General features: G+C 39.3%; 3 protein-coding genes across 7 annotated transcripts in view; 2 read left to right on the forward strand and 1 right to left on the reverse strand.

Annotated features, from left to right (window-relative positions):
- Positions 1-10279, forward strand: part of LOC147156613 (voltage-gated potassium channel KCNC1-like) — a 44091-nt gene extending 33812 nt beyond the window's left edge. For 2 of the 5 annotated variants that reach the window (XM_086064582.1, XM_086064583.1), the window contains one exon: positions 1894-10279. In XM_086064582.1, the coding sequence (XP_085920708.1) occupies positions 1894-2048 (155 nt within the window). In that variant the 3' untranslated portion in view covers positions 2049-10279. The remainder of the gene's footprint in view (positions 1-1893) is intronic. The other 3 variants (XM_086064584.1, XM_086064586.1, XM_086064585.1) reach the window with 2 other exon arrangements.
- Positions 1-15640, reverse strand: part of pigp (phosphatidylinositol glycan anchor biosynthesis, class P) — a 58618-nt gene extending 42978 nt beyond the window's left edge. Inside the window, exons 1-4 of the mRNA XM_086064589.1 lie at positions 15582-15640; positions 12235-12457; positions 8080-8139; positions 1148-1310 (exon numbers count right to left, since the gene is read on the reverse strand). The gene's annotated coding sequence lies outside the window, so the exon portion shown is untranslated. The remainder of the gene's footprint in view (positions 1-1147; positions 1311-8079; positions 8140-12234; positions 12458-15581) is intronic.
- LOC147156614 (potassium voltage-gated channel subfamily A member 7-like) lies at positions 12516-17368 on the forward strand. Its single transcript, XM_086064587.1, has 3 exons — positions 12516-12763; positions 12948-13646; positions 16069-17368. The coding sequence occupies exons 2-3, from the start codon at positions 13011-13013 to the stop codon at positions 16963-16965; spliced, it is 1533 nt and encodes a 510-aa protein (XP_085920713.1). The 5' UTR covers positions 12516-12763; positions 12948-13010; the 3' UTR covers positions 16966-17368.

The raw sequence follows: 17368 nt of genomic DNA on the forward strand, positions 1-17368 counted from the left end.
TATGCACATGTACCCTTTTGTCACTACTTGCGGTTCCAAAAATCTTCCTGCAACAGCTTTTATTTATTTAAAAAAGTTCAGCCCTAAAAAATGCATCATCAATATTTTACCGAGTCACCATTTGGCTAATGTGTTTGAGCAAGAAGGAGTTAAAAAAGAAAATAAAGGGCTTTTATTTTTGTTCGGGTCAAGCAAAGCGTCATTGAAGGGCTCGAGGCTGCACTAGTGGTTGTTTTTGTCTTGCAGTGCGGAAAACACTATGACTTATTTTTGGGAGAAAACTTTTTGTAGTTGACTTTTATGGCGTTTTTTCTTTCTTTCTTTAAATTAGAACTAAGGATACATATCAGCAGGCATTTACAAATAAGACTGAACTCCAGTCACTGAGGCTCATTTATTAGCGCAGACCAGGTTGGCTACCAATGTACCAATGACGTTCTTCACTTTACCTGTGAAAAATAATCCATGTAACAGATTCTCTCCAGAATTCGATGCGTTTTAAATGTTGTGAGAAGTATTTTTTGTTTTTGTTTTCAGTTTAATGTTGACCACGTGAAGTTTACAATATCGAAAAGTTAAATGTTGAATGATTGCTATGGTTAGATTTAGTGGTATTTTGTAATCTGAGGCTACACGGACATGGGTATTTTTTTTTTTATTAAGTATATTTAATATTGTGACATTATGCACAGTTTGAACATTAACACTGCACAAATAAAGACAAAAAGGTACTTAATTGCTTCATTTAACATTTACTCCAATGTTTAAAATCAAATGGTTCAAAAAGAATAAATGTATTGTATTGTATTTAAAATTATCCATAGCAACAAGCTTCATTCTAAAATGTTTGATTATGTTGCATGTTTTAAATGTTGTCAATTTTATTTGTATTTAATTTAGTGATTATTTCTCGTACCACTAGAGAGAGCCCATGTTACCAGTAAGCTAGTGGCACTGATACCAAAATGTAGTTTAAGCTATTGCTAACTGCAAAATGTTGGCTCCATTTGTTTAATGTCCTTTTTTTTTTTTTAATTAACAGACAATGAGTCAAACACTGTTCTGAAGATAAGCAGCATGGTGTCCTCCTATGTTCTAGAAACATATTGTAGTTCATGTTTTATATATAATTTAAAGTATTACTTACTTTACACCTCAGCATTGGGGTGGCATGGCTAACTGGTAGGATGGTCGTCTCCCAACCCAGCGGCTGTGGGTTCGATCCCTGCTTCCCTGGTATACTTGTTGACGCGTCCTTGAGCAAGATACTGAACTCACAGTTGCTCTTGATGCTGCGTCATCACTGACCTCTATTTAAAGAAATATTAATGCAATTGGTGAATATAGTACAGAATAGAAAGTACACTCATGTAAACAAGGTCAGTATTTTAGGATTTTTATGAATGACAGCGAATAAAAAACAGAAGTTGGGAAAAATACCCGTTCTTGTGGCAAAGATTGTATTTACCTTGAAACTTCATGTGGTCAATTTTCTATTGTCTTGGCCCGGTGTTGTCTAAAGCATCTGTACATTATACATGCAATGCAATGATGGGTGCTTTATTCAATGGGCCTTTTAATGCTATTAGATTAAACTCGTATGCTTTTCTGTTTTGGGAAAAAAAAGACATATCATAACTCGCATTTTCTTGTTTTGTCTTGTCTGTCTTGTCTGTGTCTGTCTGTCCTTTCGTGGGTCTTTATGATTTCGTGACATGTTGAATTTACTGTCTTCCTTTTTGCTAACGTGCTTCTTTTCATGTTGAAATCTTGTGTGAAAACCACTGACTATGGAAAATGTTCTCCAAACATGCTCAATTGCAACATCTATTTTGTTTGTGTCAAAACACTCCCATACACAAACACGTTGTAAACCCATGTTGTAAAATGTAGCTACAAGCTACGAGAAATCTCGCAGTCTCACGAACGTAACAGGGTTGTCTGGCTCGTCTCTGCGGCTGGCACCCATCACGAGCCCACCTTTCGAAACCTACGAGGCACCGGGCCCCATGCGCCGTTGTCGTTCCCCCATCCCCTCCATTTTGTAGCGGCAAGGCTGCACAAGATCGGATGCTAAAAGATGGCCGTGGAGCCCGGCTGGCGTTAAAAGTCTCCGATCAAAACTGATAGCAATAAGATCACGTGAAAATGAATGTAGACAAAATGACCTCGTGTCTTGTGATTCTAATGGTTTGATGCATGCGTCGGGTTAGCAAATAGATTTAAAAAAAAAAGTTAAGGATAAGTTATATTTATTATTAGACTAAATGTAAACGCTTTGTTTGGACAATGGAATTGTATCACATCCTGAAAAAGGATTTATTGTTCACTGTGGACTAAATAGATCGTAACAGAGGACAAACATACAAACAGAATACATAAATGCATACGTGAGACCAGTGTTTGCTAAATTTTTGTTGTTATTGCACATTAGAAAAATATCATGGCACGCCACAAAACCAAAATACCACGAAAAGTAGATACACATTAATTACGTGCTTTCTGTATCAAAAGTCTACACACCCCTGTTCAAATGCAAGGGTTGTGTGACTCTCAATTGCGCCACATTCAAAAGGAATGCGCTTGTCCACGAATTTAGCAATATCGGTCGAACTCGCCTCCGACGCACACCGTTGATGAAAATAGGGCCGCTTGACCAACTAAACAAGTCAACCGTGCAAATGAAATATGACATTAATCTCTAAAATCTCTCAGAAAGTGCAATAAATGGTCATTAAATATAGATTATATTTTATAATAAATATATGAATGCATTCAGGTTTATTTACTGTCAAATCATTGACTCTTTTACATATGCAAGAAACGTGCAATATTCTTTTATGCTGGAGAATGTGTGCACATAAAGTACATTTGTAAATATGCCTTTTTTTAATCTTAAAAAAAATGCACAGACTTAAAAATCAGTGTTAAGAGTAAAAAAAAAAAGAGCCAATTATCTCTTCTTATGTCTTCTATTTGGTATTTTCGATGTTCGATGATATTTACATTTCAAGCATTTAGTTTTAGAAAAAATGACAAATCAATGTGCTTCCAAAATAAACGTTGTACTTTGCCATTTAGAACGTTTAGTAGTAATGCATGCCTGAGTTGTATGATCACTGAGGATTGTAAATATGTACAGGTTTTAGTTTTGTCTACAATCATCGTGAGAGAAAACAAAACAAAACTCAGTGCTGCTTTCTGCAGTTCAAGCATGATCCGCTACGTGATGCACCACACACTAAAAGGAAGGAAATTCTGGGGGGGGGGCAAAGTTTCCAAATTTGATTTAAGTTACAGAAAAAAACGAAGAATGTACTCTACTAATGGGCACTATGGGTCCATGCTTCAATGCCCTTGTTAGTCCAGTACATAATACTCGCTTGCTCTCAGTGGATAAAAGCCTCTGTAAACGTTCTAGCACACAAACACTCCCTTTTTCCACAATGTGGATGTGACACTGTTGTTCCTTTTTTTTTTTTTATGTTTATGTTGCAGTCAAACGAAATATCCCTGTGTCTTTTACTGTACTTGTTTTTGTTTTACGGAAACTTTGTTTTTGCAGAGATCTTGTATTTGCTGACAAATGAATTGTGTTGGTAAAGCGGGGAAATGTGACTACAAAACAAAACAGACAGATGTTGTACAGTAAGTGCCTCTATGAGGCTCCTCGAGGCTCTGATGTCATTTTAGGAGTTCATACTAATTAGCTAGATTTAACTAGCTACGTTATATGTACTGTACTTTCAAAGTGACACTCACCACACTGGTAGGTAGTATTCATCATGTTCACATCTGTATCTACACATGTGACTACATTAAAGTCATATGAAATATATTTGATGTACACATTGTATGTGTTGGAAATTTTGGATTGAAATGTTTTTCTCAGTACTTACTTTTTATTTTCCATAAATAGTTCAGACCAACTTGAGTCAATTGATGAGTACAAAGAAATATACGATGAGTACAAAGAAATATACTTGGGGTCAACTCTTCCATTGTCCAACAAGGTCGAATGCATTTTCCAAGCAGATTTTCCTCAAAGACGACGTTGGCAGAAGACGAAGTCAAAGAAAAGAAGACCGACCAAATTGTATACATTATGTTTATAAGAAAATAATGAATAGTGACTTGATCAATTGTACAAATGTTACAGACGTATTTAATCTCGGTGTAAACAAAGCATGCCTTGTACGCTATAAAAAAGCATGCTCTTATGTAATTATTATCTTCAGCAGGGACGTTAAGAATCCTGTCATTGCATTTGGTGACATTTAATCTCACAAGATCTTTTTTTTTGTAATTGATTTTTTTTTATGTGCCCATGACCAACATCACATGTATTTGTGTGTCCGTCTGTCAGGAAAACATGTTTCATAATATCGCTCAAATGTAAATATATGCACTTGTACACCCCCCCCACCACTAACACACACATTCCAGGAAAGTTTTGTATGTTAACATAATTTATTGGTGATAGCTGAATGGAGAGCATTGTGTTACTTCAGATGTATTGTCACTGTTTGTTTGTTTGTTTGTGTTGTTGTTGTTCAAGTTACCGAGTTTACACTTTGCTGGATGCCCTTCCCTAGTTTTCAAATTGTTGCATTTTATTCTGACAGTTAAACGGCAGTATACACAGGTAATGCTAATTACTTCCCTATTTGATTGACATGCAAAAAAAAAAAAAATCAATGTGAAAATTGCAATTGGCAAAAAATAACCAGTGGTTGGTTTATATTAGTTGAACACTGCTATAAACCAACCTAACAACCTGTAATTTGAATGTTTCACATTTCTGCTCTTATAATGATCGATTGACTGTTATCTGAGTGTGCTTATTCATGATTCTCTGTTCTTGTCTTCACAGTGTTAAGTTTCTAGCGTTGGCCTTCTCTCTGTAACGAGGAGTCATTAAGCGGTTAACACATATTTGCGGCGGGAGCCACATAGGCGGCGAGTGTGACGTGGATGGACGTTTTAAAGGAGATCTTTGGGGTGACGAGAGAAAAAGAACGAGAGGCCTCACGTTTAATCATGAATTCCGAAAATTCACACGGTCTGCTCCTGCTCACGTCGTTACCAAAGTAGCCTCTCGGAACTCCGACGACCACATTTTTTGACATCTGTCTGACAGACATCCCCCCTTCTTTTTTCCACCCCTTTTTTGGGCCAATTGACTGAGCATTGCACTGACACACTTTGGGAGGAAAAAAAAAGGACTCCCGATGACACATTCCAGATGACATCACTTCGAAAACATCACCTGTTCCGTGCCATCAACATGTTTGTGGAACAAAAAAAAACAAAACTTGTCTGCACAAGGGACTGAATGAACAATGTAGCATCTCTGCTAACACTGTAGCATCCGTTGGCTGGGAACCGACTTGACCTGACAGAAGAGTGATGCAGTTTAGAGCTCACGGTCCTCCTGATATCCTTTCCAGTGAAGAAGTAAAACACCCCGACAGTACATGAGAGACATAGGTCTTAACCTTCATGGAGAATTACATTCAAATGAATGACCCCGCATAAAGATCAAGTTTAGCACATGCCTCTGAAACTTTGTCTTCCATTCACATCGATAAAACGCGATCACCTAAAAGCTACTACGACTAAATAGAGCCCTTGTAGCATCCGCATTCGACGTGGTTTGACCTTCAGGCCGCCCTGACGTTACAAGACTTTTTCTCTCATGTACCGCAAAAAGGGGAGGGGGTCAGGGAAGGGAGGATCCTGCTGAATGACCTTCTGTGATGTCATCTAGATTAACAGAAATGAGTCCACTTGGGGTTCAACTGCCACTTGCATCCGCTAGCCTTTTAAGTGAAGCACATTGAAGCAAAATTAGAACTATTCTGGCTGGAGCGGAAAATAGACTCAAGGAGACGGAAGCTGGAGACAACTTGTCAGTCTTTGGTCCAATCACAAGTCTGCCTAAATTATAATGAAAAGGAGAATGGACGGCACTCCCCTCCCCCTCTACACTGCCCGTTCCCTGCCACGAGGACACTTTTTACACCCATTAGCAGGAAAGGATGAATTTGAAAGGGACCAATCAGATTAATAAACCCCTAACACACACAAAGGCCTACACTGCCAACAAGGCACAAGAACCCCCAGATGAATACTGCCCAAAATTTCTCTGTGGTACCTCTTGCTGCCATCGGGCTGCTTCACTGGCGAGGCGATGTCACAATGAGGACGGCCCGGCAGGCGGAGCAGAAGCGGACCAAGTATAGAATAAGTGTACAAAAAAAAAAAAATCTATATTTTGATAAAACAAATCTAGGTATGGCAGAGGAAGCTGGTCCAGGATGGAATGAGAGGAAAAATATCAGATGCAAAAATGTGAAAAATTGCCATGAAAAAACAAAGAATCCCGGCGGGAAAAAAATGGCAAGGGTGGCTGACTTAAGTTGGCCACATGCACTGAGTGGAGAGACAGAGCAAAGACATACTCATGCATCAAGGGGAACGGATGGACCCCCAAGTTCACCAAATGAGGGGCGGCGGGAGGGAAAAAAAGATGATGCATTTTTGTAACTTTGTTTACCAGCATGACTACTTTGCATGACTGTCTTTTCTGCAAACCCTTAGTTGAAGACAAGGGTGCTAGAGATACAAAAACATATATATATAAAATGAATTTAAAAAAAAATGTTATATGCAATTCATGTTTAAAAAAAAAAAAAGATTCTAATGAAAGAGAAGATATATTTTGTTTTTAAAAGTTAAAAAAAAATGTGAATATTGAAACGTATGTTTGCAACGTACACCCTGAACTCTGTTTTGTTCGATGAAATCTCTCTGCTTCTACTGCCCTACTTTCCTCATTCCAGGGTTTTGCATCCATACTTTGACATGCTATATTTTCCTAACATCTCATTAAACGTCATCATCATTCGAGACTTTGCCGACCGCTAGCTTGCGTGCAAAGTCGAACCGTTTGCACAATGACCGTAGCAGCAGCAGCAGCAGCAGCAGCAGCAGCAGCAGAAATTCAAAACAAAAAAAAGCTCTCTGCACTTCGACTGCTTGAGTAACACTCATAGTTTGCGTTATCATTTTTTCTTTGGCAATAATACAAGAGAAGTTGAAACATGACTGTAGCATGGATCAATGGACGTAGCTTTCAAGATTTCATTCCTTTGGAGTCTCTTCGTAGGCTCGGTTCTGTTCCACTTGGCGGAAAGAGAAAGATGGATGTGTATATAGTGGTAACCTTTAAGGCCAAACCAAATCCGGGACGCTGGTCGACATCCGAATTATTTGCGTCGTAAAACTATTTTGGTATAGATAATGAGTGGAGAAATGGGATTTTGTTCATTAGAGGGTCACTCTCGGTCTATTGTTCCCATCACAATCACTGTATAAAAAAAAAAGATAAAAGATTAAAATGAAAAAACCTAGTAGCTTTTCACTCAGAAATTCAAAGTAAATTTTACAAGGAGATTTTGAGTACATTTGAGCATTTTTTTTTAATAGTTCTAAAGAAATGAACTCATGACCTTTAGCTTGGGAGACAGCCACTCTACCACCTGAGCCATGCAACTCTTGCTGTTTGGCATTGTACTGCAATGCTGGTGTGTCCAAAATGAGACCAAAAACGGGTCTTGATACGGAAAAGGAATCCGCCTGACACCCTGCAGGAGCTGCATGGCTCAGGTGGTAGAGTCGGTATCTCCCAACCTGAAGGTTGTGGATTTGTTCCTTAACTCTTGAGTATCTTTATTTTTTTTAACTGGTAAAATGTACTATTTCCGAGTGAAAAAAACTTAACTTTTTTTTTTCAAGTGAATATTACTCGGGGGTGTTTTTTGTTTGTTTGTCTTTTTACAGTGAACTGGACAGTGTTCCCCCATTATGTCGATGTTTACCTACCTTTCTCTCGCTATATCGCAGACGTACGTCTGTCGATGAACTTATCATTATACAGTATATTGAAATCATATGTTCAACTTCAAATATTGATTGAAATCCAGTACAAAGTCAATATGTATTTAAAACAATTGAAGCAGTCTCAGTTCTGACCGGCTGTTACTAATGGCACACATTCTCGGATAGAATACTTACAGTTTTGTCCTACGTTGGCCCCCAAGAGTGGTGCATCTTTGAAGATTTCTGGTAGTCAGCCTAAAATCAACAGAGAAGGATCCTTATCAGTCAGGAGACGATACAGTGGATATAAAAATCGTTTTTTTGTTGTTGCAATTTTACAAATTTAGACCAGGATAAATTATTTCATAGCATTCCAACATTGTGATCTAGTATATCAGTCCTTTGATGCGTTACATCTTGCGTGTCGTCACACAATGTTTGGTGTCAGAATTTTTTGGCCTTTGAGGTTCCTCTGCGTATACACCAGTTTAATCATAAGAGATGTCAGGCGAGATTTCAGGTTTGCATGGAACCAACTGTCATTCCAAAGTTTGGTTTTAAGGACTCAGGTTGTGTTGATGGCGTGTGTGGACGTGCAGTAGGTGTTAAGCTCTTTTATTTCTGACATGATACATTTTAGTAATAATGTGAACACCCCACAGTGATGTGTAGAGAAAAAAAAAACGCATGCATAATGACCTGATAATCTTAAAGCGGGATAGGAAGGGGACAGTTTTGACATAGCCTCTTCGCCGCCGCTGTTAGTCATGAATCCTTAAAAAACAAAAAAAACAAAAAAAAAACGATGACCACTGTGCTGTGTCGTAGAGCAGAAACGTCTTCCTCCCAGAGGCAAATGGCAACACACTCACAGTGTGTAAAGGTAGCTCGTCTTATTTTGTATCGTTTTATATTTTTTTAAGGCGGTCTTGCATCATCCATGGAACATCCAGCATCCCAATCGACTTGTTACACGCAGCACAGTCAAAAGAGACCCAGAGCTTCCAAAAATGATGTCAGTCAGGTGGTGTTTAGATGAAGATAGGCGATCCCAGTGTCCACCAAGATGAGATGGATGGATTGATTGATGATCTAATCCTTGGTATTTATTTTCTGAGTGACTTCCATGTCAGCCCTGCTGGTTCAGGGCTCATGCAGTTCGAGTAGCTGAATGCTGCTTCTTTGCATTCCTGTTGTAATATTGTTGCAAGTTGGAAGGCTGGCCAGTGTGCGGCACTCACAAGTGTCCACGTAGACCTCGACGAGTCTACGCTGGCGTTACAGGGTCTGATTGCAACAAAAAAAGCGGACATTGGGTGTCCGAAAAGCACTATTTAAGTGTCACTTAATGTTTTTTTTTGTTTTGTTTTTACAGTTTCCATCTCAAAAGACAGTTATAGCTACGGAGGTCAAAGACTGTGTCAGAGGTCAAAATGGTGCATGCAGAAACTCGTCACCCAGGTGTGTTTGTGTTTTAAGGCCAAGAATTGTTTCTTATTTAACATCACATTTGTCCATAACATATCGTCACACTCTAACAATGCCAGGTCCCAGGAAAAAAAAGATGTCTTTCTTTTTCATAACTACAGTACCTTTTTGTTTTTGTAAAGTCAAACAGAATGCCATGGGCTATTTTTCTTTTATGTATGCTTTACAATGTTAAGTTCAGAATATGATAACATGTTCTCGAAAACCACACAATTCCTGTTTTTTGTTATGTGCCTGTTTGGATTGAACTGTTTCTGATTTGTTCACTTGAAGACACTGTATGCAATCTGCACCAGGAATGCCACTGATTGACACTTACTGTAATGCTCTTTAGGATGCAGATATTTGGGACTGTGTGTCTTGGCTTTATGGTCTATTTTACATTATAAAGCGCCCAGAGAAATCGAATCACAGATTTCTCTATCAGACATCGCACATGGGTTATTGCAGACCGGCATCATGCATCCACATAAGACTTCCAAAGATAAAAAAATGTATGTTCATTGTTTAGTAGTTGAAACTGGACTGAGAGTTTCCCATCTGCGGGGGGAGGAATAGGAAGACAAGGTGGTCACTGGGGTATCCGGATTTTATTTTTGAAATATCGTAACACATCGAGAACTGTATAAAGTATATTTCAACGGAATGTTCATGATCTATCTTTTTATATTTTGAAGAGAGAGTGAGAAAATAGAAACATATCAATAAAAGTGTCATAATTTAACATATTTCTACTACTGAGACTTAAAAATGTATGAATGTCAATACGAACTAATGTGAAACCAATCTCCATAGCAGCTTGAATGAATTAACTGGTTATAAGTCATGAGATGCTTTTCTTTTTTCAGAGACGTTGAAAATTGCTTCGAATCATTGAGATGAACTTAAATAAATGGGGAAAATTTGATGACCTTTGTGCCACTTTTGTTTGTGACCCGCTGGAAAAGCCTTGTTCAAAAATATATCACAATAATGCTGACCTTAAATGAAAGAACATTATATGCTTGATCTCCCTCACTACTAAAATACTGCAGATTTCTGTCATATTATCCATCTTTGTGGAACATTTCAGACATTTTTGTGAAATATGTTGCTTCACTGGTGCAGTGACCCTTAATATTGCGGCAAAAGGCATAAATTACTAATCATTTAGTGCTTAAACGTCCTACTAAATTCTCGTGAGAGCACATTCTGCGGCACGTGTGAGCGTGCTGACAGCAAGCGTTCCAGTCGGGTACACGATCCCAACGCACGGTGATGGATGTAATCCGACTTGAAGTGAGAACACAATGAGAAGTCCTTGAAGAAAGTGAAAGATGACACATTCAATTGGGAGTCAAAGGATACGGCGTAATGCGGTCGGATGACAGTATTTCCAAGAAGCTTCTACTGTAGCGTGACCTCCTGTTTTAGCCAGAGACACATTTGGGCCTTTTAGCGCCTGAAAACCGAAGACGTCACGTGACGCTGATTTATGATTTTATTGTAACTTGCCTAACGATATCTGAGAATGATGAAGTGAAGCAAGTGATATCATGGACACCGGATGCCGGCTACCATTCCAATATGACATTTTGAAATCGATACGGAGAAGGTATTTATATATTGACTGTAGGGCTAAACATATACACTTGCTTTACAAGCATACTTCTTTTCAAATGTCAGGTTTTTCGGGTGTGGAAAAATAACGTCATCTCCAAATTGTTTCCACTATTAAGTGACGTATAATCTGTACAACTGAATTGTGTAGCGGAGTGAGGGCAAAATAAACGGCTCAAACAAAGAAATAAATAAAAAAAGTCAATTTGGTTATACAGGTTATAGGTGACATTGAGGGAAAAAGTTGGAAGTGATTTGTCTCGATGTTGGCATTTGAACAGGGGTGTGTAGACTTTTCATATCTGTTGTCACATCAAATCCTAAATGGCATGTTTTTACGACAAGGGGAATATTTTTTGAATGAGAAACAATGGACATGACAACAAATCCCTATGTCACTGTTTTATGTCCCTGATAAGGACATTAGGCAGCATTGCGGTCTGATGAGTCGTATATATCTTCATCATGGGAATAACTCCATGATATATAATATGAAATCACAATATCTCATCATTGCTTTGCTAAACATTACATCTCTTAGAGCCATTTTAAGCACACAGATGCACCTTTAGCCCTCATAAGTACGGCCATTACACGAAACGTATCTATTAGTGTATAAGCACCTTCATTTAAGTGTATGGACATGGAAGATAAAATGCAACAGCCCATTTTGCAATGTTTTTTTTCTTTCTGTGACTAAATGCAGCAAATGTTGGCACAGCCACCCCCCCTCCCTCCTTTTGATCTAAAACACTATCTCCCTCTAGTGGTCATAAATTGTGTGCAGAGGTGAGTTCAAGGGGGATGAAGAGACTGTAAGGTATGTTTTACACACCGACACTAAATTTACTCCACTGCAATACATAGTATCATTACAAATAGTGCCTGCAGACTGGGTTTCATTATTTTACCCAGTGAGCACTGTTACTATTATTAACGACATTAATGGTATGCTAACTGAGTAGCATTTATTACACTGATAGTAATATTTTTATTTATGAAAGTGTTAATGATATCCGAAGATTTTTAATTCATATATGAATACTTCTTTTACGGCTGTTCGTGTCACAGACAAATCTTGAAATGGAAAAATCCAACAAAATATTGTCTTTCACTTGAATAAAAAATAGTTTTTGGAGTGTTGTCAGTAAACTAAACTATTTGGATTGACTTAGTTGAACAAATGTATCGTTTTTTTGTAGTCAATGATGTCAGTGAACTGGTACAAGAAGACTTCACAACTACTGACACATGATGCTTTACCTAATACTCTTGAAGTTGAGGTTGAGGAAGGCATGTTGAGGGACGATCAGAAGGCGCGTGGAAGTGAGCGCCAACAAACTGCCAGGGATCCGGAGGGGATTCCATAGGAAGGCTGTGAGGGACCCCAGCCAGAGTATTGAGCTTGTTAGTGAAGCCAACACCAAGGGGTCCCATGCAGACTTGACATTCGATAGCGGAGACGGAAGGTTGCGTTGCTCCATTGCTAAAATGGGGGGGGAAAGAAAAGGGAGGGGTTGACCTTAGATTGAATTTCCTCAGAACAGCATTCCCGAAAAATTTCAAGACTGGACAAACATGAGGCAACACGGACGGACAAGATTGTGGATGTTCCCTGAGCAAACAAGTGGTGCTGGAGTCGGCGCGGGAACCTGGTCAGAGTTTAGCAGGGCTGAGTGTACCCTTCAGGGCGTTCTCCATTGAGGACAGATCGACAATGATTTGAAGGACTTGGTGACAGAGTGACGGACAAACAACAGATGAACAATGTGATAGTTCATTTTTCATTTCAGTGAGTACAAACGTTCCTACTATCAAATGAATAACAAAATAAATCGTCTGTGTGTATATATATATATATATTTTTTTAACTATAGACAAAGTCCCTCTGTTGCAGCATCTCCTTTTCTACTTCTAAAGTCATTAGCGATGCTAATTAACCGCATCCACTCACGGGACTATCACTCTGCTTTCAGGCAATTTAGTCTTGCTGTTAAGCAGTTCCACAGAAGAGACTAAAACTTGCGACTACGAACGGGATGGACAGCAGTGATCAACAGGATGAGGAAAAAGGAGGAGAGAAAGATAAAGAGATGAAAAACCAGCTGAACATCGTGGAAAAAGGTGTGACGGAGATTAAAACAAATGAAAAAGAGAAGAAAAGGCGCGGATGGGCTTTGAGTGAGAGACTGGCCATTAACGTCTCGGGGATGCGGTATGAAACCCAACTTCGCACCTTAGCCCAGTTCCCAGACTCCATGCTTGGTGACCCCCAAAGAAGGTCACGCTACTTTGACCCAATGCGAAATGAACTCTTTTTGGACCGAAATCGGGCCTGCTTTGATGCTATCCTCTACTTTTACCAGTCAGGCGGCAGGCTTCGGAGGCCTGCCAACATCCCCTTGGACATATTCATGGATGAGCTATTGTTCTACGAACTGGGAGAGGAAGTCATGGAACGCTTCAAGGACGACGAAGGATTTTCGAAAGAGGAAGAGAGGCCGTTGCCCTCCAACGAAATGCAGAAAAGACTTTGGATGCTGTTTGAACACCCGGAATCCTCGTCCGCCGCTCGCATCATAGCCATCATCAGCGTTATGGTCATTGTGGTGTCCATCCTCATCTTCTGCCTGGAGACGCTGCCGGACTTCCGTGTTGAGAAAGAGACACGAGAGGTACGGAATGTGAATGGAAATAGAATGATGATGATGAATAGGTGCGCTACATCTCTAATGACATTTGACCTTGAAGCGTTGAGTTAAAGCAAAGTGAACGCAGAATGCATTTGGCATTAGTTGCCACTCTCCCGCTATATAAGAACTTGAGTGCCTAGATTCACATCAGTGGTAATGCAGTATTCTGTAGGACCTTTTCTACCACGACAGTGTGAAATTAGCTAGCTAGGTATGCTAACACCCCGAAATTGCATCCACCGGAGACTTTAAGCAAATATTTTATACGTGGCTCAAACATGTAGAGATGAAAGCTACTAAACAAAGTAGTATACATTTTATCATTGAGCCGTAGTAGACATTTATTTTAATTTTACCTGGACTGTAAGAGATTTAAAAAATGCTACTTTTTCACACCATTTTATACATAATCATACTTTTATGATAAACTACCAAAGGTAGTGCAACTAAATTCTTGTTTCTACATATAAATTGTGAGTTTATTCCTCTGTGAGAGTAAAATAGTGACACATCTATTGGACTTGTGCATATATACCTCACCGATGTTACATTTATGTTTGAAATCAGGAATTGTAAAAGGAGAGAAGGGTGAGGCCCGGATGCAACGAAAAGGAGATGAGTTATACGCAGGGTTAGGTTTACACAGAAAAAAGTCACACACGGTGACCAGACACATAGGTGAAGCACCGCCAAAGTCTTCTGCCGGCTTAGGCAGAAGCTTAAAAGGTCTCACAGGACGAGTAGAATGCATCGGGTCACGTGAATACATTCTTTCAGGGCTTCAGCGTTAGGCCGCTCGCCCCTGTGCGCGTGAGCTGCCAGGAAAGTACTGTAACTTTGTCCAGTCCAAGTTAGACGCCCACTGAACCGTACTGGCAGTCAGGGCTATGGGATGGCGATGAATGTAGAGATGGATGGGAAGTGGTAGAGCGAGACACTCTCGGATTTCTCTTCAGACATCTCGCAAGGTTATATTTAGTTTGAGGAGAGCCCTCAGAGGCGATGACCACATACTGTAGGCCCGATACGCACCTTTAGTAATAAACACTGTCGCTGACCTACTACTGAATGTCATTTAGAAAAACATTTATCCAAACTGCATGTAAAGTAGTATCAAACACACAACCATCCTGGCTTATATTAAATATACATCTACTTCCCTTGTTCATTTTAAGGCCCTATTATTAAATGTAAATTGCCACTTTCCACGAATGTGACGCTAACTGTCGTGCAAAATGGAAAGACAGGTGCACTGCAAGAGAGATCGGGGCAGCTATGATTGATATGTAAAGCCACAAATGTCAACTGGTTTATGATGGCTGCCAAAAGTGACAGCCAATGAGATGGTGAACAACATATTGAAGTTATGGTTATCGGAATACTGAGAAAAAGGGATCTCCCGGGGGGATGTGTGTAAAATGGATTTAAATATAGACGACTAAGCCAAGCTTTTGAAACGATCTAATATTTTGCCAAACGTGTTTATTCGATTTCTGGGTACGAGTCAGACGAGAAGGTGACCTACACTAGCTTATCTTGTCATATCAGGTTATAAAATTGTAAGCTATAGTGGTACAAATTTTCAAGTCTTTCATTAGTTTCATCTAGAAAATAATTTAAACCCATAACTGCCTGTTTTGTTTGCCTTTCAATTTGTTGTGGTGTTATTTGTTTGAGTTTATTTATTTTACAATTTGTTTGTACCGTAAGCAAAGTTTGACATATGCTCTTAACTTGCTAAAGCTAACTAAGGTTAGCTGTTCTCCTGAAATAATATACAAACACCTCTTCCACAAAAACTGATACATAGCTTGTAGGATATTTACATTTACATCATATTCTGAGCATTAAAGATGGAGTATACTACTCAACTGAAGCGTTTTTTAGAGGAAAGTGCCTTGAAGTAATAACCCTTACCTGTCTCTCGTTTTAGCTAGCCGTTAGCAACTACTCCTGCTAGTGCTAACATTACTGCCCTGCCTTTACATATGACGTCTCAAAGTTGTTGTTGTTATTATTTTTATTATTTATTATATATTTTTTTTATTATTTTTATTATTATTATTATTATTATTATTATTATTATTATTATTATTATTATTATTATTATTATTATTATTACTATTAAAAAAACATATTAGAAATTTGATTGCAAAATATTGTTTAGTGTGTTCAGGTACAGGCAACCTTGCTTTAAAACATTTTCACTATATTTCCTTTGTTCAAAGTTTTGTCTGTTCATCATTATTAAAAATTCTGGTGATTTAAGTGTTAGAAGAAAGTAGTCTAAAATGACCCATTATGTTTTAAAGTGTGTAGAATTTTGTTTTATTGGTAGCAATTAATGTCTATTCAAAGGTATGTTCACAATGTTTCCCATTTGTGTTTTTTTCTGCCATCTCAGGAATATTTATCCAAGCACCATGGCCAGGAAAAGAACATGTCCGAGACCCTGCCTCCACCCCCCAATATTTTCAACGACCCCTTCTTCATAGTGGAGACCGTGTGTATATTCTGGTTCTCTTTTGAGCTCATCGTGCGCCTTTGTTGCTGTCCCAGCAAGATGCACTTCTTCAAAGATGTCATGAATATCATCGACTTCAGCGCCATTTTGCCCTATTTTGTCACTCTGGGAACAGAGCTAGCCAAAGAAAACGAAACCAGCCCAGCCACATCCTTGGCGATTATCAGAGTCATCCGTCTTGTGAGGGTGTTCAGGATCTTCAAGCTGTCTCGTCACTCCAAAGGTCTTCAGATTCTCGGTCAGACGCTGAAGGCAAGCATGCGTGAACTCGGCCTTCTCATTTTTTTCCTTTTTATCGGCGTCATTCTTTTCTCCAGCGCCATCTACTTCGCCGAGGCCGACCACACCGACACGGCCTTTGTCAGCATACCGCATGCTTTCTGGTGGGCTGTGGTCACCATGACAACAGTGGGCTATGGAGATATGTACCCAGAGACGGTGTGGGGTAAACTGGTGGGCTCTATGTGCGCCATTGCTGGCGTACTTACCATTTCCCTACCTGTGCCAGTCATAGTGTCCAACTTCAGCTACTTCTACCACCGGGAGACGGAATGTGAGGATCGATCCCGGTACCAGCATGTCACAAGCTTGCCGTGGGAGGACGAGGACCCAGAGGGGGAAGAGGCACAAGAGGGCAACCTGGATCCTGAGGGGGATTATTATGCCATTGGAGGTACCTATAACAATCTTAATGGGACTGTTCTCGGTAACCTGGGGCAAAGTGCAGAATTTGAAGCAAATATGCATTTAAGGGAACCGCTGGTCACCCAGGTGTGAAAAGGAGTTTCTCCCCCCCAAAAATAAATAAGAAGAAGTGAAAAAATGTTTACTTGATCATTAAAATTCAGAAAAAATGTCTTAGAACGTGTAGAATTTGTATATTCTCAAGTTCCCTCATACAATAAGCTTTTTATTTTTGCTTGACTTTGACAATGTGCCACTGTGACGTCTTACTTTGCTACTTTGCATATTTTCAACTGGAAACATTGAGACGTTCTCTAACTGTATTTCGAAAAAGGTCACGTTGCAAACACATTGAGACCGCTCGTTAAAACTAAAGTTGACATTCTCGGCATTCTTTCAGTCATACACAGTGATGCCGTTTTTTTTGGCCCGTGTGACCCGAGTTAATTGACCTCATCGTGCTGTGATGCGACATGAAGCAGATTTGTGATTTGTT

Source organism: Leptonotus elevatus, chromosome 20 (genome assembly GCF_054856555.1).
Source record: "Leptonotus elevatus isolate MCC_2025b chromosome 20, RoL_Lele_1.0, whole genome shotgun sequence".
Lineage (NCBI taxonomy): Eukaryota > Metazoa > Chordata > Actinopteri > Syngnathiformes > Syngnathidae > Leptonotus > Leptonotus elevatus.